A 26409-nucleotide genomic window follows, 5' to 3' on the forward strand; every position below is an offset into this window, starting at 1 on the left:
CAAAGTTGTTACCTGAGAGCAATATCTTTATATTCTAGATTAGCTCCATGTGATATTAACAAAGTTGTTACCTGAGAGTAATATCTTTATATTCTAGATTAGCTCCATGTGATATTAACAAAGTTGTTACCTGAAAGTAATATCTTTATATTCTAGATTAGCTCCATGTGATATCAACAAAGTTGTTACCTGAGAGCAATATCTTTATATTCTAGATTAGCTCCATGTGATATCAACAAAGTTGTTACCTGAGAGCAATATCTTTATATTCTAGATTAGCTCCATGTGATATCAACAAAGTTGTTTCATGAGAGTAATATCTTTATATTCTAGATTAGCTCCATGTGATATTAACAAAGTTGTTACCTGAGAGTAATATCCTAATATTCTAGATTAGCTCCATGTGATATTAACAAAGTTGTTACCTGAGAGCAATATCTTTATATTCTAGATTAGCTCCATGGGATATCAACAAAGTTGTTACCTGAGAGCAATATCTTTATATTCTAGATTAGCTCCATGTGATATTAACAAAGTTGTTACCTGAGAGTAATATCTTTATATTCTAGATTAGCTCCATGTGATATTAACAAAGTTGTTACCTGAGAGCAATATCTTTGTATTCTAGATTAGCTCCATGTGATATTAACAAAGTTGTTACCTGAGAGTAATATCTTTATATTCTAGATTAGCTCCATGTGATATCAACAAAGTTGTTACCTGAGAGCAATATCTTTGTATTCTAGATTAGCTCCATGTGATATTAACAAAGTTGTTACCTGAGAGTAATATCTTTATATTCTAGATTAGCTCCATGTGATATTAACAAAGTTGTTACCTGAGAGTAATATCTTTATATTCTAGATTAGCTCCATGTGATATTAACAAAGTTGTTACCTGAGAGTAATATCCTAATATTCTAGATTAGCTCCATGTGATATTAACAAAGTTGTTACCTGAGAGTAATATCTTTGTAGTCTAGATTAGCTCTATGTGATATTAACAAAGTTGTTACCTGAGAGTAATATCTTTATATTCTAGATTAGCTTAATGTGATATTAACAAAGTTATTACCTGAGAGTAATATCTTTATATTCTAGATTAGCTCCATGTGATATTAACAAAGTTGTTACCTGAGAGTAATATCTTTATATTCTAGATTAGCTCCATGTGATATTAACAAAGTTGTTACCTGAGAGCAATATCTTTATATTCTAGATTAGCTCCATGTGATATTAACAAAGTTATTACCTGAGAGTAATATCTTTATATTCTAGATTAGCTCTATGTGATATTAACAAAGTTGTTACCTGAGAGTAATATCTTTATATTCTAGATTAGCTCCATGTGATATTAACAAAGTTGTTACCTGAGAGTAATATCTTTATATTCTAGATTAGCTCCATGTGATATTAACAAAGTTACTACCTGAGAGTAATATCTTTATATTCTAGATTAGCTCCATGTGATATTAACAAAGTTGTTACCTGAGAGCAATATCTTTATATTCTAGATTAGCTCCATGTGATATTAACAAAGTTATTACCTGAGAGTAATATCTTTATATTCTAGATTAGCTCCATGTGATATTAACAAAGTTGTTACCTGAGAGTAATATCTTTGTATTCTAGATTAGCTCCATGTGATATTAACAAAGTTGTTACCTGAGAGCAATATCTTTGTATTCTAGATTAGCTCCATGTGATATTAACAAAGTTGTTACCTGAGAGTAATATCTTTATATTCTAGATTAGCTCCATGTGATATTAACAAAGTTGTTACCTGAGAGTAATATTTTTATATTCTAGATTAGCTCCATGTGATATTAACAAAGTTGTTACCTGAGAGTAATATCTTTATATTCTAGATTTGCTCCATGTGATATTAACAAAGTTGTTACCTGAGAGTAATATCTTTATATTCTAGATTAGCTCCATGTGATATTAACAAAGTTGTTACCTGAGAGCAATATCTTTATATTCTAGATTGGCTCCATGTGATATTAACAAAGTTGTTACCTGAGAGTAATATCTTTATATTCTAGATTAGCTTAATGTGATATTAACAAAGTTGTTACCTGAGAGTAATATCTTTATATTCTACATTAGCTCCATGTGATATTAACAAAGTTGTTACCTGAGAGTAATATCTTTATATTCTAGATTAGCTCCATGTGATATCAACAAAGTTGTTACCTGAGAGCAATATCTTTATATTCTAGATTAGCTCCATGTGATATTAACAAAGTTGTTACCTGAGAGTAATATCTTTATATTCTAGATTAGCTCCATGTGATATCATCAAAGTTGTTACCTGAGAGTAATATCTTTATATTCTAGATTAGCTCTATGTGATATTAACAAAGTTGTTACCTGAGAGTAATATCTTTATATTCTAGATTAGCTCCATGTGATATTAACAAAGTTATTACCTGAGAGTAATATCTTTATATTCTAGATTGGCTCCATGTGATATTAACAAAGTTATTACCTGAGAGTAATATCTTTATATTCTAGATTAGCTCCATGTGATATCAACAAAGTTGTTACCTGAGAGCAATATCTTTATATTCTAGATTAGCTCCATGTGATATCAACAAAGTTGTTTCATGAGAGTAATATCTTTATATTCTAGATTAGCTCCATGTGATATTAACAAAGTTGTTACCTGAGAGCAATATCTTTATATTCTAGATTAGCTCCATGGGATATCAACAAAGTTGTTACCTGAGAGCAATATCTTTATATTCTAGATTAGTTCCATGTGATATTAACAAAGTTGTTACCTGAGAGTAATATCTTTATATTCTAGATTAACTCCATGTGATATTAACAAAGTTGTTACCTAAGAGTAATATCTTTATATTCTAGATTAGCTCCATGTGATATTAACAAAGTTATTACCTGAGAGTAATATCTTTATATTCTAGATTAGCTCCATGGGATATCAACAAAGTTATTACCTGAGAGTAATATCCTAATATTCTAGATTAGCTCCATGTGATATTAACAAAGTTGTTACCTGAGAGTAATATCCTAATATTCTAGATTAGCTCCATGTGATATTAACAAAGTTGTTACCTGAGAGCAATATCTTTATATTCTAGATTAGTTCCATGTGATATTAACAAAGTTGTTACCTGAGAGTAATATCTTTATATTCTAGATTAGCTCTATGTGATATTAACAAAGTTGTTACCTGAGAGTAATATCTTTATATTCTAGATTAGCTCCATGTGATATTAACAAAGTTATTACCTGAGAGTAATATCTTTATATTCTAGATTGGCTCCATGTGATATTAACAAAGTTATTACCTGAGAGTAATATCTTTATATTCTAGATTAGCTCCATGTGATATTAACAAAGTTATTACCTGAGAGTAATATCTTTATATTCTAGATTAGCTCCATGTGATATTAACAAAGTTGTTACCTGAGAGTAATATCTTTATATTCTAGATTAGCTCCATGTGATATTAACAAAGTTGTTACCTGAGAGTAATATCTTTATATTCTAGATTAGCTCCATGTGATATTAACAAAGTTGTTACCTGAGAGTAATATTTTTATATTCTAGATTAGCTCCATGTGATATTAACAAAGTTGTTACCTGAGAGTAATATCTTTATATTCTAGATTAGCTCCATGTGATATTAACAAAGTTGTTACCTGAGAGCAATATCTTTATATTCTAGATTGGCTCCATGTGATATTAACAAAGTTGTTACCTGAGAGTAATATCTTTATATTCTAGATTAGCTCCATGTGATATTAACAAAGTTGTTACCTGAGAGTAATATCTTTATATTCTAGATTAGCTCCATGTGATATTAACAAAGTTACTACCTGAGAGTAATATCTTTATATTCTAGATTAGCTCCATGTGATATTAACAAAGTTGTTACCTGAGAGCAATATCTTTATATTCTAGATTAGCTCCATGTGATATTAACAAAGTTATTACCTGAGAGTAATATCTTTATATTCTAGATTAGCTCCATGTGATATTAACAAAGTTGTTACCTGAGAGTAATATCTTTATATTCTAGATTAGCTCCATGTGATATTAACAAAGTTGTTACCTGAGAGCAATATCTTTGTATTCTAGATTAGCTCCATGTGATATTAACAAAGTTGTTACCTGAGAGTAATATCTTTATATTCTAGATTAGCTCCATGTGATATTAACAAAGTTGTTACCTGAGAGTAATATTTTTATATTCTAGATTAGCTCCATGTGATATTAACAAAGTTGTTACCTGAGAGTAATATCTTTATATTCTAGATTAGCTCCATGTGATATTAACAAAGTTGTTACCTGAGAGTAATATCTTTATATTCTAGATTAGCTCCATGTGATATTAACAAAGTTGTTACCTGAGAGCAATATCTTTATATTCTAGATTGGCTCCATGTGATATTAACAAAGTTGTTACCTGAGAGTAATATCTTTATATTCTAGATTAGCTTAATGTGATATTAACAAAGTTGTTACCTGAGAGTAATATCTTTATATTCTACATTAGCTCCATGTGATATTAACAAAGTTGTTACCTGAGAGTAATATCTTTATATTCTAGATTAGCTCCATGTGATATCAACAAAGTTGTTACCTGAGAGCAATATCTTTATATTCTAGATTAGCTCCATGTGATATTAACAAAGTTGTTACCTGAGAGTAATATCTTTATATTCTAGATTAGCTCCATGTGATATCATCAAAGTTGTTACCTGAGAGTAATATCTTTATATTCTAGATTAGCTCCATGTGATATTAACAAAGTTGTTACCTGAGAGTAATATCTTTATATTCTAGATTAGCTCCATGTGATATTAACAAAGTTGTTACCTGAGAGTAATATTTTTATATTCTAGATTAGCTCCATGTGATATTAACAAAGTTGTTACCTGAGAGTAATATCTTTATATTCTAGATTAGCTCCATGTGATATTAACAAAGTTGTTACCTGAGAGCAATATCTTTATATTCTAGATTGGCTCCATGTGATATTAACAAAGTTGTTACCTGAGAGTAATATCTTTATATTCTAGATTAGCTCCATGTGATATTAACAAAGTTGTTACCTGAGAGTAATATCTTTATATTCTAGATTAGCTCCATGTGATATTAACAAAGTTGTTACCTGAGAGTAATATTTTTATATTCTAGATTAGCTCCATGTGATATTAACAAAGTTGTTACCTGAGAGTAATATCTTTATATTCTAGATTAGCTCCATGTGATATTAACAAAGTTGTTACCTGAGAGCAATATCTTTATATTCTAGATTGGCTCCATGTGATATTAACAAAGTTGTTTCTGAGAGTAATATCTTTATATTCTAGATTAGCTCCATGTGATATTAACAAAGTTGTTACCTGAGAGTAATATCTTTATATTCTAGATTAGCTCCATGTGATATTAACAAAGTTACTACCTGAGAGTAATATCTTTATATTCTAGATTAGCTCCATGTGATATTAACAAAGTTGTTACCTGAGAGCAATATCTTTATATTCTAGATTAGCTCCATGTGATATTAACAAAGTTATTACCTGAGAGTAATATCTTTATATTCTAGATTAGCTCCATGTGATATTAACAAAGTTGTTACCTGAGAGTAATATCTTTATATTCTAGATTAGCTCCATGTGATATTAACAAAGTTGTTACCTGAGAGCAATATCTTTGTATTCTAGATTAGCTCCATGTGATATTAACAAAGTTGTTACCTGAGAGTAATATCTTTATATTCTAGATTAGCTCCATGTGATATTAACAAAGTTGTTACCTGAGAGTAATATTTTTATATTCTAGATTAGCTCCATGTGATATTAACAAAGTTGTTACCTGAGAGTAATATCTTTATATTCTAGATTAGCTCCATGTGATATTAACAAAGTTGTTACCTGAGAGTAATATCTTTATATTCTAGATTAGCTCCATGTGATATTAACAAAGTTGTTACCTGAGAGCAATATCTTTATATTCTAGATTGGCTCCATGTGATATTAACAAAGTTGTTACCTGAGAGTAATATCTTTATATTCTAGATTAGCTTAATGTGATATTAACAAAGTTGTTACCTGAGAGTAATATCTTTATATTCTACATTAGCTCCATGTGATATTAACAAAGTTGTTACCTGAGAGTAATATCTTTATATTCTAGATTAGCTCCATGTGATATCAACAAAGTTGTTACCTGAGAGCAATATCTTTATATTCTAGATTAGCTCCATGTGATATTAACAAAGTTGTTACCTGAGAGTAATATCTTTATATTCTAGATTAGCTCCATGTGATATCATCAAAGTTGTTACCTGAGAGTAATATCTTTATATTCTAGATTAGCTCCATGTGATATCAACAAAGTTGTTACCTGAGAGCAATATCTTTATATTCTAGATTAGCTCCATGTGATATCAACAAAGTTGTTTCATGAGAGTAATATCTTTATATTCTAGATTAGCTCCATGTGATATTAACAAAGTTGTTACCTGAGAGCAATATCTTTATATTCTAGATTAGCTCCATGGGATATCAACAAAGTTGTTACCTGAGAGCAATATCTTTATATTCTAGATTAGTTCCATGTGATATTAACAAAGTTGTTACCTGAGAGTAATATCTTTATATTCTAGATTAACTCCATGTGATATTAACAAAGTTGTTACCTAAGAGTAATATCTTTATATTCTAGATTAGCTCCATGTGATATTAACAAAGTTATTACCTGAGAGTAATATCTTTATATTCTAGATTGGCTCCATGTGATATTAACAAAGTTATTACCTGAGAGTAATATCTTTATATTCTAGATTAGCTCCATGTGATATTAACAAAGTTGTTACCTGAGAGTAATATCCTAATATTCTAGATTAGCTCCATGTGATATTAACAAAGTTGTTACCTGAGAGCAATATCTTTATAATCTAGATTAGTTCCATGTGATATTAACAAAGTTGTTACCTGAGAGTAATATCTTTATATTCTAGATTAGCTCTATGTGATATTAACAAAGTTGTTACCTGAGAGTAATATCTTTATATTCTAGATTAGCTCCATGTGATATTAACAAAGTTATTACCTGAGAGTAATATCTTTATATTCTAGATTGGCTCCATGTGATATTAACAAAGTTATTACCTGAGAGTAATATCTTTATATTCTAGATTAGCTCCATGTGATATTAACAAAGTTGTTACCTGAGAGTAATATCTTTATATTCTAGATTAGCTCCATGTGATATTAACAAAGTTATTACCTGAGAGCAATATCTTTATATTCTAGATTAGCTCCATGTGATATTAACAAAGTTGTTACCTAAGAGTAATATCTTTATATTCTAGATTAGCTCCATGTGATATTAACAAAGTTGTTACCTGAGAGCAATATCTTTATATTCTAGATTAGCTCCATGTGATTTTAACAAAGTTGTTACCTGAGAGCAATATCTTTATATTCTAGATTAGCTCCATGTGATATTAACAAACTACAAATATCTCTCCCCTTCTCCTAAAAATCAAAGATTTTTTTTTATAAAATTATAATTACTCTCTCGAACCAACTTGTGAATTACAACATCCCCCACAAGGACGTCCAATGGGGGCGGGGGTAAAGGGGTGATTACTCCCCCCCTTCTCCCCCATTAAATAATTAAAAAACTCGGACGTTCTTGCCTATATGATATAAAGATTAACCCCCCCCCCCAAATAAAAAAAGCTTGGATGCCCTTGACCCCCCGCCTCTCATATGAAACTTTACATTCATCTTATTAAGAATATTCTTCTGCGCTGGAGCTCTAGCCCTGCCGGGCTGTACTCATGCTAGCTCCCATTGTCATTATTTGGTGTCACCTAACCTGAAAAGTATACAAAGTTTATTTGTATTTATACCCATCCCTTAAATTTAAGGGGTGGGGGAGAAATAATACCCTTCTCGGACCTGTATTACATAACATAAAAAACATTTATTTGACTTTAGCATGGTTAAATACATATATACAAAAGTAAGGAATCACAAAGTCAACTAGGACCGTACAAATGCATAATCCCTATCTTGTTTTTAAAAATTTATTAAAACTTACACACCAATCGAATTTGGTTTAGATGGTTGCACTATGTGGAAGCCACAGGCAACATCCTGTGCACGCCACTGATAGAAAGTGTTCATATTATAATTCTTTTAGTCAAATTCAAGGCTTTGTAAAGTCGTTGTTGTTGAATTCAAGATATCAAAATATCCTATTCTATAAAGTATTAAGCTTTTTTGTCCTTAGCGAAGGAGCTCGCTAACCGCTGAACCGAAATAGTTCTCCTTTACAATGAAGCTTCTTATAGGTCCAGGGAAAATTAAAATCTTTAATTTGACATCTTTTTTTAAAATTCTGTTGAGTAATTATTGAAAAAATCTATTTTGTTGAAACCCGGCTAATCAAAACTTTGAACTTTGGGAGCTCGTCACGAATGGGTTAAAAAATCACAAAAGTTAGGACACGATCTTTATAGAAAACTGGCGTTACACAACCCAGACAGACACTTTCACATACAAAGACAGACAGAGTGAGGGAAGCGAAGGTTTATTAATTATGCTCTGCATTTAAAAAGTAAAGACAATTCCAATAGAGAATTGAGACAATAACTTGAACGTCATTTTTCAACAAATAAGTTTAGAAAAATTCCGATCTTTTTTTATAAAAAGATTTCTTAATAATTTTAAAATTATTTTCGAAACAAAAATTCCAACACTTATTTGTCACACTATTTTTAGATACACTTATCTTAAACATTTATTATCTGGAAGAATTTTAAGGAAAGCTCTTTTCTTTCAAATTAAAGATCAATATGAAAGTGATAAAATATTTAATTTATATAATGTACTGTGACTTTGTCCCTAGAGGCATCCAAGGACACATTAGGGAATTAAGTAGACCATTCACCAAGGAAAAATTTTTGGGGTTCTGGGGGGTTGGGGATGACCCCCCCCCCCTCTTGGGCCTATTCTAAGCTCCACTGTAAAGGAGGAGCAAATTGGTTCAGCTGTTCGCGAAATCCTTCGCTTCAGACAAAAAAAAACTTACTACTTTATATTATAGGATTTATTTATCTTAACGCATATGAAATTATTAAGATTATTAAATGATAACTAGCGGCTACGCCCCTAGAGGTTTCCTTAATTGAGTGTCCAAACGTTCCAACCACTAATTGTAATCTACAGATATGGTAAATTTGTGTATTTTCGGTCCTAGGACAAACGCAGAAGTCCCAAACGTCGGAGTGGACAAACGCAGGAGTGGAAACTTAACCTAACCTAACCTATTTCAAACCATTTTTAGGTTTTTTAAATTCCTAACCCCTGCGGGGGGCTTATTTGTATAGTCATATCTTAACCTAACCTAACCTGTATAGAAAAATGTGATTAAATTAATATTTTAGCACTCATGCGTTTGTCCACTCCGACGTTTGGGACTCCTGCGTTTGTTCTGGAACCGTATTTTCATTGGAAATGTATTTCAATTTTTCGGTCATTGTCTTATCCCTTTTTGATCCTAGAATCTAAACCTGTGTTGTTGATAATTGTAGGAAGTAAACCACAATAGTAAACAGGATAATTACTCAAAACTTTCAGCTAAAAATTTCCATGGCGCGGCAGTTGCGCATACGCCGCCAACTTAAAAACCAGTTGTGTATTTAAGATATACTAAATGGTCAGATAGCCATGCTAAAAACACTTTTGGTTGTTCATTTGTTTTTAAAAGGTATTTTGCGGCTGCCTAGCGCTAATTTTTTTTGCAGTGTAAAACACTCAAAGTTAGTGTACTATAATTTCCGCATAACAGTACAATATGGTAATTCTACAAAAAAAAAACTGAAAAAAGAGCATTATTTTGAAAATGCAAATTAACTCAATATCAAAATACCATTTATGTCAAATTGAACAGTTACTAACAATATCAAAATAATATAGAAATTTTAATTCATTTTGATTGGAAAATTAAATGAAACTAATTTTTATGCAGAAATGATAGTACAATCTGAAAGTTGTGCAACAAGACAATGACCTCTGGCTTTAATTGCTTTGTTCAATTAAACTGGAAATAAAAATAAGTTTTTTTTTGCAAAACAACTTTTAAATTTTTAAATATCCGCCCGTCTTTGACATACCTCCAGTATTTGTATAAACATTTTAAGGTGAACATTTGTTGTGGCTTAATTATTTAAAGCATTAATTATCAAAAAAAATTTCAGACAACAAACCATTGCAAGTCCTAACAGCTCATTGTAAAAAGTTGCGTCTAATTTTGATCCAAGAATATCCCCTTTCTCTCCAAATATTGATGTCGTACATCTTTGAAAGCAGAAGGTATAGTTTTAACGTCTTTAGTTATGACGCTGATATAGTCAAGAACGTTGCCCTGATTTAAATATTAATATTGCACAATCCAACTTTGAAATTTCCCCTATTGAAAATTTAAAATACCAACTTTCAAAGAAGTAGTTACTGTTTTAACATCTTTAGTTATGACGCAGTTTGAGCAGCCCATCAGCTCGCCAAGAAGATCGAATGCGCAATTTATAAACTCGTGCGAGACATGAGTTTTCATTACATAAATACTTTACCTTTAATAGTGGAGTCTTGCAGGCAAGTTGGAGGGGACAGGATACATCATTATCAGAATAAAACACCTGAAAGATATTTCCTTGTATAAAAGTGTTAGGATGTCTGTGTGTACCAAAGGATTGTTAACCGCTGAACCGATATGGTTATACTTTCCAGTGTAGATTCTCATTCCTGCTTTGTAGGTCCTGGGAAGGATTATAACTATTTTAGGGGATAGATAGTAACATCAACCTCCTAGAAGATAATGACCCCCTATTTTTTTACGAGAGAAAGAGTAGGGGTGTTGGGGGGTCAACTTGCCCCCTCCCCCCCCCCATGTGACTATAGTAGTTACTATGTAAAATTTCTAAAATAAAACCCTATGTACATTATTATTATTATTTGGCAGAAAAACATTTTTATCTTACCTCTTAGGTGAAGCCCCTAGGGGAGGGGGGGGGTACAGTGGAGTATCATTGATATTTTTAAAAGCGAATCTTTTCTTTAGTAGTTAGGTACGATTTAGAAAGCGTAGCAACTCTATAATCTTTACCAAAATGTCCGTAAGTCCACTTTAAACATGTTAATTTTCTACTTTTTTAACAACAAATTTTTATGTCATCTCATTATCCGTTTGATCTGATTTTTGGTATACTGATTCCTGGGACAAAAAAAGTACAATATTATAAGCGAAGCATTTCTATAATTAAGTCCTAAAAATGTAAGTATGTCTATAAACATTTTTCTGTACAAGCAGTTTTTCAACAAATTTACTTACAATTTTGCTTTGACTCTTATAAATTTATATTATGATAATTAAGTTCTAACACTATACAAGTGTTAATGTCCGTTTGTCCTACCGTTTCAGTGCTTCGCTTTTATGGATGTTGTCATTCTTGTTTTAGTGATAATTGAGAAGCTAATAACATCATAATATGCATTCACAAAACTCGTAATCAAAAATATGTAACATGAACTGTCTGTACTATGATGTCAATCTTTTTTTATATAATTTTGGAGATTTTTTATTAATCAGTGATAAGTCAATAGACGATGAATTGATACACAAGTTTGGACACTATTAGTTTTTAATCAAGTACCCAAAGTTCTTGAGCCAATTAATAAGATAGCTTTGTTATAATACTTTGGGTACCAGTGTAATTTATATTCCAGTCATCCCTGCCTCCCACAAAGAGATGGGTAGGTTTATGGTAGAATCCGTAAAGGTGTGTGTTTTAAGGTTTAAAGATAGTAGTAGAACGATAATATTCACTAAATATGTGTATTTCTTATTGAAAAGAACTATAGACAAAATTTTTTTTAAAAAAGGTAACATAAATTTTTATCGTTCTACTACTGTTTTTTACTTACAACACATAACCTTTACGGATTTTACCATAAACCTACCCCTCTCTTTATCATTCTTTCGAATCTAATAATACAAAATTAATTTCCGTATATTTGAAAATTAATTAGCTTCTAACATAAAATTGAGAATAAAAGAAAAAAAATCATATTTCCCAGTGAAAAGTATTTCTATCATTACTAAAAAAAACTTTTCTACACTTATGTTGTATACATACTTAACGGTTAGCATTTATTAGGGTCATGTTAGAATCATGACGATTTAATTCCTAAATGAAGATTCTTGTGACGATAATGTATGATTTTTAAAATAAAATGAAGTTTTTTACACAAATTATTACATGATATTCTTATCCTTCTTAAAATTTGGAGTTAAAGATTCCAGAGACAATTAAACATAATGTTATAAGCGTAACGTCTCTATTATAACGTCTTAAACGGTAATATATATTATGTATTTAATAAGCATCATGAAATAAGAAATTTAAGCAATTAAAACTTTAATTTTAAATTTTAAGACTATTTTTTATGTGCTGATATGTTACAGATATATAAGCTTGGAACTTGGATATAGTCCTCCTTGTTTTCAATTTTCTACAAAAATTAATCATATTATAATTTCCTTATATTTCTTTTCTTTCATTCTAAAAATCAAAATTTTATTAGATTATTTTCATAAAAACAGGAACTTTAATAATAGAAGCAAAATCTGGAATTAATTTCTTAATAAACCCAGCTTTCGGTATTTTTTATTACGTTACTAGTGGTTAATCCCCTAGCCGCATATAGAGACACCTTAGTTTAAGGAGGGGGGGTACATCATTTTTAAAAGCGAAGCTTTTCTATAATTAGGGTCGTCCGTAACGGATAGCTTTTTTCGTTAATTTAGGCATGTTAGAAATACTTCAGAGATTATCTTTTCTATAATTAGGTTCGGTCCGTCCGTCCATCCAGAACGGATATTTTTTCCCCGTTAATTTAGGCATGTTAAAATTGTCCTATCAATTTCAAACTTTGCAAGGTGATTTCTGTAGTAGTTAGGTACGATTTGGAAAGCGTAGCAACTCTATAATCATTACCAGAATGTCCGTACGTCCATTTTAAACATGTTGATTTTTTTTACTTTTTTTAACAACAAATTTATATGTGATCTAATCATCCGATTGATCTGAATTTTAGTATATTGATTCCTGGGACAACAAAGTATAATGTTACAAGCGAAGCAACTCTATAATCAAGTCCTAAAAATATAAGTATGTCCATAAACATTATCCTGTATCAAGCAGTTTTTCAACAAATTTAATTACAATTTTACTCTTATACATTTATATTCTGATTATTCAGTTCTGACACCATACAAGTGTTAATGTCCGTTTGTTCTACCGTTTCAGTGCTTCGCTTTTATGGATGTTGTCATCCTTGTTTTCTTAGGAGCGATTTCTCTTAGGATTGCTCTTGGTGGTACTCTCCACCCAAATAGTTATAACCTTCCCAGGAAGAAATAATTAAAGCAACCAGACAGGCAGATTCATACACATTCTGTTACTTTTATATACTTATTGTTTTTATTTTTGGTCGTTAGGTATTAAATACAGTGTGTTTTTTTTATGAGAACTTTTTTGAAAGCAATTTTACCCCACTTATAGTTATTAGAATTTAATGGTTGATAACTTATTTTCTTCGTTTTTTAATGCAATTAATAGAACACCAAAAAAATATTTCAGTTTTTATTTAGAAAGTACAGTAAAATCTAAAATTCAAATCATAGGTGTCAACATCTAAAAATGGTTTCAGCGCATTTTTCTTATGCCTAAAAAAATTGGATTTTTTTCGACTTTGGGGGACCAGTACTCCCTCCCTGGTTGAGATATGACTTTCAAACTTTGATATGTTCTAGTACATATCCTTAATAGTATCTGTATACATTTTTAGCTCTATATCTAAACTTTGAAGTGTTTAGCAGCCATTCTTGCAAAAGGTTGAATATTTGAGCATAAGAAAAATGCGCTAAACCATTTTTAGAAGTTGACACCTAATTTATGAATTTTAGATTTTACTGTACTTTATAATAAAAACTAAAATACTTTTTTGGTGTTCTATTAATTGCATTAAAAAACGAAGAAAATAAGCCATTAATCATTAAATTCTGAAAACTATAAGTGGGATAAACTTGCTTTCAAAAAAGTTCTCATAAAAAAAACACACTGTATATACAGCTATTTTCTGTATTCCTTTCACTAATATGCATATCTACTAAATAACCAAATTGTTTCGTTATTATAAAATTGTAAATCAGGAACTTTTTATAGTGCCTATAAAAATGACGTCATAATGGCCTACCATTGGTCAATTAAAATGTATGTATTATACTGGCCCTGCCGATTAGTAACCTAGTCTGTGTTTTGTCCTATCATTGGTCAATTGTATTGCGTGACGTCATTTTTATAGGCACTAAAAAGAGCTTTGATAGGAAATACATACAAATAACTCAACTGCTACTTAAGAGAGACGAATGATCTTTATTGAACATTTCTGTGAGCATCTACTCTTTACTTGGGTTTAAGTGCTCGATACGCTTTTTATTGGAAAGCACCTCACCTTAGCTCCTTTATAGATGAGAAACTGGACCATATCAAATCTTTGTTCTTTCACAGCATTCCACAGTGCCGTGTGTCCGTCACCGTCCCTAGGAATACAAGGATAACAACATTCAGAAGTAACAAAATAATACATGTTGTTCCTTTATGGCATTCCATGTGTGCCCGTCACCGTCCCTAGAAATACAAGGATAACAACATTCAGAAGTAACAAAATAATACTTGTTGTTTCTTTATGGCATTCCATGTGTGCCCGTTACCGTCCCTAGGAATACAAGGATAACAACATTCAGAAGTAACACAATAATACTTGCTGTTCCTTTATGGCATTCCATCTATGCCCGTCACCGTCCCTAGAAATACAAGGATAACAACATTCAGAAGTAACACAATAATACATGCTGATTTTTAAGTAACAGTCATGTCAAAAAATTATCGCTATTAATTCAAAATAAGTAGATGAATTTAGACTATCGATATGTTGAAATTATTCAATCTACGACCACTTTTTAGAAAACCCTTAAAATTGTATTAACATCATAAATATTGTCAGTAATTATTTTGAAAATAATTTGTCGATATTATGTAAGCCACGACAACTTAAATAAGAAACTGAACCGTAGCAATTTTTTTTACACCGTGTTAAAACTGTACTAAATTGACCTTTCTTTCGAAAACTTTTTTTCTTATTGAACTTTATATGGACTTTTTTATTTAAAATTTTACCTGACTTCAAGATCACAGTTGTACTCACACAAGATTCTAAAAAAAGATTGTTTGGTGTGATGATTTCTAGGATGATTTGGGATAATGAAATAAGCAAAACAGCGTTATAATTGTGCCTCTTCTTGCATATGTCCATATATGTATGTTATCCTGTAGTTTGGGGAACTTCATATCAGTTTTTTTTTAAATGTAAATATGTCGTTCAACGTTTTTATGCCTAATGATAGAGATGCTTTGCTTTTGTATAATGCCTAATTTTCTAAAAATCATCTAATAGGATTTTTGCCAAGGCTCGGCAGCCGCACATCAGCAACCTGTAATTAACCTTTTACAATTTTAAAAAAATAGTCTGAAGTCTAAATCCGTCCCAAATATGGCACTCCCATGAAAAAAAATTTAAACATCCGAACGATTTTAAATTTAAGGCCTAGTCGCGGCTGCTGAGCCTTGATATTTGTATAGTTACTACACTTTTCAAATTGTTTCATGATCATATGTTTGAATGTCGTTAAGCCTATAGGACAATTCTAACGTGCCTGAATTGACCGCTACTCTCGAAAAAACGTACATATAGATCCTGCTTATTTTATCACCTCGAAGATTGTTTAGTGAAGCTTTCTATATAGTGCCTATAATAAATGATGTCATACTTATGTTCCATTGGTCAAATAAAATGTATACTGGCCTGTCATTGGTAATTTAGTCTGTGTATTGGCCTGTCATTGGCAATGCACATAATTCATATTTGATTGTTTTGTCCGTACTTTCAATTCAAGGAAAAGCTTCGCTTTTAAGAATACAGTCTAAATAATTTCAAGGTTATTTAACGCATCCAGTATAAACAGCTTTCCGTGGATATAAAAATGTACAATTGTAGTTTTAGTTAGCCCCGAGATGCCGAAAGCACGGGCCAACAAACCTGGTTTTAATATTATGATTGTACATTTTATATTCGTAGAAAACTTGATACATTTCATAATTTTTCAGTGTGGCTTAGAACCGGTTCTAATCCTGCGGATATTAATCCGTTTCGAAGCCATACTGGAATAAAAGTTTACCTGGCAGCCTCCAGCTGTCCTGTTCTGGCAGCTGTTATCAATGGAGTTTCTCTCCTGGATGTGTTGGTGTCCAAAGAAAGCAAGTTTATTGTTTTTCCAACAGACCTAAAACAGATTTCAATAATACCTTTTTCTCGTATTCATTCGAATCCGGTGGATAGGAACCGGTTCTCATCCATACGAAAAAACTATGTCTATCATCGTATTATATCCAGCTTTCTACAACTTGGGGCTAAAAAAACTAGTTTTAATCTTATAATTCTATATCCGCAGAAAGCAGTTTATAATACGATGAAAGAAATAACTATTCCAGTATCGCTTCAAAACTGATTAATATCCGGTGGATTAGAACCGGTTCTCAGCCATGCTGAAAAATTATGTATAGAATTGTATTAACCACAAAAAGATATTTATATAGCTTTCATGTAAAGTACAACCGAGTTGACACAGTCTTTTCCGAGATCTTAAGCTTCAGACAAAAAAGACTGTACTAATTCATATCATAGGAGTCAGGTAAATAGCCCAAAACCACCAAAAGATATATATACAAAGCTTTTCTGAAAAGCATAAACTATTCGACCCAGTATTTTTCGAGACAAAAAAAAACTTACTACTTTATATTATAGAATGGTTCATATAGTTACAGGAACAGAAAATTCAACTATTGTTAGTTAAACTTTATAATAACGTTTGATCGAACAATATTATTTAAGTAAATATTTTCTACCCAACTTCCCGTCAATATTTGAAAGCTGTGAAAGGCATTATATAATAATGAAATGTTGAAAAAAAAATTATCTTTCACTAATAATCTTTGATTTAACCACAGTCGCTTATTAATAAATTTTATAGATTTTTATTCAAACATTTTTAGATTTTACAAGTGCGGAAAATTAATCAGTTTTCAACCATCTACATCCGCAAACCATCAACATTTATTTCTAGCTCGTCAGCAGCTACGACATTTTGGCAGTCGGTTGGCAAGCTGCGGTGACTGAGACCTGTTATCAGCTGTTATAATCATACCTGGAGGCAGCATCAGCTGTTATAATCTTACCAGAAGGCAGTATCAGCTGTTATAGTCATAAGGAGGCAGCATCAGCTTTTTAAATCATACCTGGAGGCAGTATCAGCTGTTTTAATCATACCTGGAGGCAGTATCTGCTGTTATAGTCATACCAGGAGGCAGCATTTGCTAAAATAATCATACCTGGAGGCAGTATCAGCTGTTATAGTCATACCAGGAGGCAGCATCAGCTGTTATAGTCATACCAGGAGGCAGCATCAGCTGTTATAATCATACCTGGAGGCAGTATCAGCTGTTATAATCATACCTGAAGGCAGCATCAGCTGTTATAATCATACCTGGAGGCAGCCATTTCTTTAAGAAGTTCCTTCAACATCTCTAATTTACCAAGTTGAACAGCCAAAGACAGTGAAGTTACTCCTCTAAAACATTTATAGAAGATTAAATATTTGTATTAAAGTAACAGGATGTCTTCTGTCTGTTTGTCTGTGTGTTTGTATGTTTGTACTGAAGGATCGCGCTAACCGCTGAACCGATCAGGTTATCCTTTACAGGGTAGCTTCTTATAGGTCCTTGGAAGGCTTATAACTATTTTGGGGGAGGGTACCACCACCCTCCAAAGAGAAATCGTTCCTAGAAAAAAAATTCCTCTCCACAAAAGAAGAGGCCTCTAGGGGCGTACCTGCTTGTAATTGTTAAACTTTTATTTATTCACTCCATTACTTAATTATTGTGAAAATAAAGTTATAAGATTAGGTTCATGAAATATTTGATTTTTGGTTCTTTAGATTTAATTATTATTAACGTTATGAATTACACGAAATAAAAAATTTATTCTATTTTGATTCTATTTAAATACTTTGGCAAAAGTTCGACGTTAGAAAAAATTGTAAAAATATATTTTAAAACAAATCTGTTTTGTTGATTTTTTTAAGGATTTTTTTAGTACGTTTATAAACAAAATGAATAATCCTATTATATAAAATTAGTAAGCACTTTTTTTTGTCTGTAGCGAAGGATCTCTCTAACCGCTGAACCGATTTGGTTCTCTTTACAGTGAAGTTTTTTATAGGTCCTAAGATTGTTTCAGGCTATTTTTTCATAATTAAGTCTGGGTATGGTTATAAACTATTTTCTGCCTTTCCCTTCGAATGTAAGGCCTCTAAAAGCTAGGGGCGCAGCCGCTAGTAGATTATAAACAAAATGAATGATAGATTAGCTACGCTACCGAAAAACTAAATTTTTTCAATAAATATTTTTAAAAATATTTTTTTCTACAAAATTAAATCACTTAATGACTGTATTATTGATTAACATTAAAACATCAGTAAAGATGCTGTGAGTATTGGTGCAAAAAATATGACGTAACAAAAAAAATTAGCCAATGAGAGGCCGTTATTGACCAATATGGTAAAATTTATAGTGGACTCTCATTAGCTAATTTTTTTTGTTACGTCATATTTTTTGCACCAATACTCACAGCATCATTAGTAAACTGTTAAACAGTAAAATCTAGACAATAACCCTTTAACATAAAAAGGTAAATAAAAACATTTTTTATAAAATCAATTTTTTTTTATAAATTATAAGAAACAATAGATGATTTTAAAGAGTTTGCTTCCAATCAAATTTATTCATTTATTCTAATTTAAATTTGCAATATTGTTAAATTAAAAAAAAGATATATTCAGAGCTGGATCTTTAAATCATTTTAGTGGTGAGCCAGATCGGGGTGAGCCAACTTTCCACCAATGAAAGCACAGCATTTTATGAAATGCCGCGCTGTGATTGGCTGAAATTCGGCGCACCCCGATTTAGCTCACCACTAAAATGATTTAAAGATCCAGCTCAGGATAAAGAGGGTAGCAATGTATTTAAGTTGCAAAATTTCATCTAAATAAAAAATGTGCAAATAGGAACTCCAAATATAAATACAGAAAAACATATAGAAAAACAACGTTTTTTACTTAAAGTTTTATGCTTTCGCAATCTTCTGAAAGATACTAAAAGTTGTGGGAATAGTTCCTTTCGTGGCAACGCCCCTTGTGGGGCGATTCGTCGTATTTTTTAAATGGCTTTTAATAGGTTATTTTAGGTTAGGTTAGATTATATTGGGTTAGGTGATTGCCCCGCAGGGTTAGGCAATTGGCCCCGCAGGTTTAGAGCCGTCCGCAGGGGCTAGAAATAGGAGAAAAGCTACTGTGAAAATACGAAGAATCGCCCCTTAAGGGGCGTTGCCACGAAAGGGACTATACCTAAAGTTTTTACAGCAAAATTTGATGATTTTGTCAAAAAGTTTTCATAAACCTTTGTATGTATAGAAAGGCAAATTATATTATATTTTACACAATCCTTTAATTCAAGAGAAAATTTATTTGCAAGAGCACTTTACCCTTGGTCTTGTGACCAAATGTCATTATTGTATGTTTTTTTATATCGTTAATTTTTTATTCATTTGTTGTGTTGTTTAACTAATTATTTTTCTATCTTTTTTTCTATTACTAGACCTTTCAATTTCAATTTCAGTGTTTACAAGAAAAAGAGGAAATGGGGGATTTTTTCTCTATGGGAGATTGGAGGTACCTACCCTTCCCAAATTAATTTTAAACCTTTCCTTGACCTATGAAAAGCTTCACTTCATAGGAGAACAATATCGGTTCAGCGGTTAAAAGGAGATCCTGTGCCCCCAACAGTGACAAATCTTATTAGTGTTCATCAAATATACCGGGGGGGGGGGAGGGGGGAGGGGCAGCGAGAAGTATCTTGTGTGACGTCATAAAAATACGTTATTTTCCATCTCTCTTTTAAGGGTTTCCTTTCCCACTTCTCCACTAATCCTTTCCTTTTAGACGTATTTATATGACGTCACACATGATACTTTCCGCTGTCCCATACCTGAGAGGATGGCCCAGGTCCAAGCCCTGATCAGCCAGATGTTTGATGACACTGTGCTTGGATTTAGTGACTGCCAGGTGCAGCTCAGATAAATCTGTAACCAACTGGTGATCATTTGTTCCATTTATCTAAACAAGAAGTAGCTGGACATATCAGCCTTGTGACGTCATAAAAATAAGGGATTACCATCTCTTTTTAGGGGTGTTCTTTCTCACTTCTCCTCACATTTTTATGACGTCACATGGCTGATTTTTGGAGACTTAGTCCAGCTACAAAAAAATAAGCACATATTTCAAGAAATGAAGCTGGTAAAAGTGTCACCTAAAAAGGCGACTATTAAATGACTTGGGCCGAAGTATTGCGTTTGACGTCATATTATCAAAACAGTTTGGCCAAACTTTGTAGCATTTGTCCCCTTTTTTTAGTAGACACTTACATTTCATAAAAGAAATATTTGACCATTAAGTTAGGTTAATTTGGGTTATTTAAGGTTTATCATGACATGGTTATTTTGATTGCACGTAGTTTTCGTGCACAACAATTCAACATGGATGTGTGTGAAACCATTAGAAAGTGAAAAAGGGTCAGGCAAGCCTTCATACATAAAATTCATCTATTTTTTTATTTTTACTTTTTTAAAGTTACGTAACAATGTAACAAAAATATGTTTTATAATTTTCTAATTACATAAACATTTAAAGGTTAAATATTGTATCTTTTAAAAAAAACTTTCTACTTGATTAATTCAATTCAGTGTTGATTGTTTGAAATTGTCAATAATTAGACTAGTCTCGTTATTTTTATTGTTTTATTGTTTACCTTATTAACGCAGCTACTCTAAAATATGTCAAGTCTGTCTTTTTGTGCACAATGGCCCCAATGATAATACACAGCATAACCTTTCTTTATATAACATTTAGAAGTTGAAACAATTTGACACATTATGAACAACCAATCAAAATTTTATGAAATTGCCAAAGTTTTTAAGCCAACGAAGAAAGAAAGAAACCGTTGTCATAAAACTTTGGGGTCTAGTATATTAAAGACCCCAAAGTCCAATCCCTTCCTGGCACATTCTATTCCACTCCTGTATGGATTTCGGACAATAAAATTTCCCCAAACAAAGCTTTATCCTTAAAAAACAGAACTTGTTTGGATATGAAATGATTTACTTAAACAGTTGGGGACTTGAATCCATTTTTATAGAAGCAGAAATATAATATATGATTACGATTTGACCCTCTAAAAAACGTAATCTACCATTCTACTTTCCCCTCTGTTGGTGATGATATCATCAACGCCGATACGATTTTTAAAATGTACCATTCCACTTTCAATAGAGGCGAAACTGGAATGGTACATTTATGTTTACATATCAGCGTATTCATAAACATTGATTTCCTTATTTAAATCGACATAATAGTAATGATAAATTCTAGTTATTATTTTTATTTTACATGAAAAATTTTTAATTATAAATGATATTTTATACATTCCTACGATTAACATAATTTAAAAATAGTATGTATGATTTCAATTATGTCGATTCTTGTTTCGCCTCTCTTGAAAGTGGAATAGTACATTTCAAAAATTGAATTGATGATATCATCACCAAGAGAGGCAAAATTGGAATTATAGATTACAAAAATCACATCAGCGTTGATGATATCATCACCAAGGGAGGGAAAAGTGGAATGGTAGATTACGTTTTATAGAGAGTCAAAACCGTAATCATAGATTATATTATTATTTCTGCTTCTATAATAATGGATTGAACTCCCTAACTGTTAAATGTTAACAATTTATAACCATCAAGGAGGGTATTAACTTACACTTAAAATTGGTCCATTTAATGGAGTGATCATCTAGACCATCTCTGTGTATTCATCATTACACTATAATACTAGCGGCCTCACCTCTAGAGGCCTCTTGGCGCACTTAAAAGAGATGAGGGACTTACAATTTTAGTTTGAAAGATAAAAAATGTACAAATTTTTTTTGTCGAGGGGAGATAAATTTTTTTGGGAGATTTCTTATTAAACTTACGAGGACCCATAAGAAGCTACACTGTAAAGGCGAACCATATCGGTTCAGTGGTTGGCAGGATCATCCGGTACAAAATACAGATACACACATTCACAGACACAGATCCTGTTACGTTTGTAAAAGGATAAAAAATGGTCGTAAAATTGTTAGGCAACCAAGAGTGTTGAAATATGTGGCTTGTGTGCGAATGCCGAGCCCTCAATAATATTTCTTGACCAGAAAATTATTTTTTACAAAACCTCTGATGCAAATTTTCTTTAAAATTAGATGGAATAAGACAATTACAAAATTTGCAATAGTCTTATTTAAAAAAAAAACAATATAGAATTCTTAATATTCATATTTAAGGACAAAAATGTTAAACAATACAGGTTTTTTGTTCCTTTAAACCGACATCACCGTCAGTTCTTCTGTAAGAAATGACATAAGGAAACGTGTATTTCTCACAAGCTTTTTAGGATAGACTACTGAAAATTTTGTTAAATAAAAAGCTACTCTTAAACTTCTTAGGTCCGTCAGTCTTTCTAGTAACAATGAACATCTTACTAAATTTTACCCTCCATCTACTTGGCTTCTTATTGCAGGGATGTATATTTAAGAACTTATAAATGTTGTCATCCTTGTTTTTTTCATGATACCATTCATGTGCTATTATTCAGGCATAAGGTATAACCAACAAGCAAAAACAAATCTAAAATATTATTTAGGGGTGCAAATGGAGAGGTCGTCAATTTTACTATGTGTTTTTCCGGCGTCCGTCGACAGCTGAAAATACGTGTAGGGCTTGTGATTTTTCCCCGAATAATTTTTTAGTTGGTATAAGCTGGCTATCATTAAACAATGGAGTGAGCAAAATGCACTTTATACGATTCTATACAGACAAACGGATTTTTTTTTCTTGGCTTTTGTCGTCACCTAATAATAGATACAATGTCAGAAAAAAGTTTGGGGACTTTCCCCCAAAGTGCTTCTCTCCCCCCTCCCCCCCTCCACCATTATTTTCAAATCCCTGTGGGGGGGGGGGGGGTCCGTGTGTGGCTTCCCAGCACCCAACATAATCTTACCTAACTAGACCTAAAGCAATAAAAAAATAAACTACACGACCCCATTATTCTAAAAAAAACGGAGTAGGGAATGTTCTTTGCTCCCCAATGCACTTAAAAAGGTAAATAACTAAAGTTTGAAACCTGGTGTTCTAAGAAAGACCAGTCAATTGATCTTGTACTTTTCTTTCTCTGTCCAAAGCCAATCTTCTTGCGGGCATTGGAATCTTGCGGGATCACAGAAAGAGAACTTGATAATTTGGACCTATAATATAAATATTTATTAGCGTATATGATTCTTTCGTTGTTTTATTTTTTTTTATTAATGGCAAAGAGGTTAAGAGTATGATTTGGATATCCTTTATACTCAAGTAACAGAATGTATGCACATCTATCTGTATAAATTGTAAGTCAGCTCCCATCTCAAGTGAACCTCCCAGAAGACCGAATATATACAACTCTTAATTAAACAAGGATGACAACATCCATAGAATCGAAGCTTTGAAACGATAGGACAAACTTGTAGAGTGTGAGAACTGAATCATCAGAATATTGTATAAAAATCGAAACAATATTGTAAGTAAATTTGTTGAAAAACTGCTTAAATACAGGATGTTTTTAAGGACACACTTACATTTTTTTTACTTGAATATAGAGATGCGTCGCTTATAAAATTGTACTTTGTTGTCCTAGGAATCAGTATTCCAAAAATCGGATCAATCGGATAATTTTATCATATAAAAATTTGTTGTTAAAAAAGTTAAAAATCAACATGCTTAAAATGGACGTACGGACATTCAGGTAATGATAATGCTATGCTTTCTAAATCGTACATAACTACTACAGGAAAACCATGCAAAATTTGGAATCGATAGGACAATACTAACATGCCTAAATTAACAAAAAAACAATCCGTTACAGACGGACGGACGGACCGACCCTAATTATAGAAAAGATCGCTTTTAAAAAGTATGTGTGGGGACATGAAGTAAGAATATGGACCAAAATTTCTTTGTAAGTAATTATAAACAGGGAATTTTTAAATTCAATTATCTGTCACTAGTGGCTACTACCCTAGAGGCCTCTAGTGTCACTTTAAATGTTTTTATTTTATTTCGTGTCTATGTTGCGTTGAAGCCTCTTGAATTTTAAAAAATTGCGTGTCTATGTTTCTTTCAAATTTCTAGAAATTTTTTTATCGATTCTTTTGTGATTGTGGTGGCACCCTCCCTAAAATAGTTATAAACCTTCCCGGGACCTATGAGAAGCTACCCAGTTAAGGAGAACCCAATCGGTTCAGTGGTTTGCGAGATCCTTTGGTAAAAACAAACATACAAACATAATTGTGTTACTTTAATACAAGGAATAAGGATTGCCCTATCACCTATTTCTGGATTTAAACCGACGTATTTTTTATACCTGTAGTTTTTAGGTTTGGATTTAGCAACACCAGAATCTGACCTTGCGGGGCTGGACTCATATTCTATTCCTAAATGGATATAAAATACATTAATATTGCTACAGGGTAATTTTTGTCCTTAATTTAGGTTGCTAATATAGACCTCAGGTATTGGTCAACATGTTTCTACATGGTCAGGGGAGAGAATAAAGTGTGGGAATAAGTAGGGGGGGGGGGGGGGGTGGTGGTGTTATATTAGCCAGCAGGGAGAAACATTTTATCAGGGTATGCGAGAATCTCCCACAACGCTTATGTATTCTATAACCAGTAGGATATATAAGTTGGAAGGAATTTTAATGTTAGGGGGAGATTTGGAATCTGCATCAAATTTTAAGGATTTTTTTAAAATTCGTTTTTTGTATAATTCTTTATCTAAAAGCGGAAATACAACTTAAGTTAATTAATTTTGACCAATAGGATAGGTGGATTAGAAACTACCTGCGCTCTAATTGGGTGAATGATGTACGACACTTAAGCTTCTCCAACCAGAGTGCAGATAGTTTTCAATCCACCAATCACTTAATTAACTAAATGCACAATACCGAATTTATGATCTTGCTGTTTTGCTCTTTATCTCTTTCTATCCTTAGGCATCTATCTTTCTCTATCTTTCTTTCTATCTTTCTCTCGCACACCTAATCACTCTTCATCTATTTCTATCCTTGATTATATCTCTTTTTCCCTATCACTATCTATTTATTATCTCTTTCTTTCTATCTATAGTAATCATTCTTGTTAAGAACAACGTGTCTTGAAAAACTATGTTTTTATTTCAATTCTGATTGAAGGTTATGACACCAATAAACAATTTCATTTTAAATCCTTGTTTTTAATAACTTTTAAAAAAATCCTTTTTTTTATATTTTTATCATTTTTTTCTCTCAAAAGATAAATATAAACCAAAAGCGTACATACAATAAGTCACAATAATTTTTGTTTATTCATTAGACTATGGATGGTGGGATGGATGGATGGTAGGGACAGAAGGACAAATAGACTTTTAGAGTATCTTTACTACAAAAAATATGAATATTAGTAATTAATACTTGAGTTATTCACAATTAAAAATTGAAAATTAATTTAGATTATCTTTAATTAATGTAATTAATTTTATATGAAAACACATGAAGATTTTAGAATAGTTATTTCTCGCATCGTATTATAGACAGCTTTCCGCGGATATAGAATGTACAATTATGAGATTAAAACCAGTTTTTTTTAGCCCCGAGGTGCCGAAGGCGTGGGCTAAAAAAATGGTTTTAATCTTATGATTGTACATTTTTATATTCGTAGAAAGCTGGATATAATACGATGCTAGACACAGTTTTTTCGTATGGATGAGAACCGGTTCTTTTCCACCGGATTCGAATGAATACGAGAAAAATAATTAAAGGTTGTAGTTTTTTTCTTCAAAATATTAGTGAATGATAAAATTATATTTTGTACAGTTCACTCCTCCCCGGGACACAAGTTTGAAAATTGTAAAAGAACTGAGTAGGGATTAGGCAAGAGTATTAGGAATTAAATATTTCAGAAATAAACATACATGACAACATACATAAGTAGGGAAGCTCAAAAATTATGAATGGA

General features: G+C 31.7%; 1 protein-coding gene across 1 annotated transcript in view; it reads right to left on the reverse strand.

Moving 5' to 3' along the window:
- LOC145318533 (uncharacterized) overlaps window positions 1-26409 on the reverse strand; it is a 49091-nt gene that overhangs the window by 17743 nt on the left and 4939 nt on the right. Inside the window, exons 5-13 of the mRNA XM_080159849.1 lie at window positions 24780-24849; window positions 23505-23625; window positions 20272-20399; window positions 17715-17798; window positions 16350-16454; window positions 15292-15327; window positions 14567-14654; window positions 10624-10689; window positions 7446-7519 (exon numbers count right to left, since the gene is read on the reverse strand). Coding sequence (XP_080015975.1) covers window positions 7446-7519; window positions 10624-10689; window positions 14567-14654; window positions 15292-15327; window positions 16350-16454; window positions 17715-17798; window positions 20272-20399; window positions 23505-23625; window positions 24780-24849 — 772 coding nt within the window. The remainder of the gene's footprint in view (window positions 1-7445; window positions 7520-10623; window positions 10690-14566; window positions 14655-15291; window positions 15328-16349; window positions 16455-17714; window positions 17799-20271; window positions 20400-23504; window positions 23626-24779; window positions 24850-26409) is intronic.

Source organism: Acartia tonsa, chromosome 5 (genome assembly GCF_053477335.1).
Source record: "Acartia tonsa isolate MP-2025a chromosome 5, ASM5347733v1, whole genome shotgun sequence".
NCBI classification, from domain to species: Eukaryota; Metazoa; Arthropoda; class Copepoda; order Calanoida; family Acartiidae; genus Acartia; species Acartia tonsa.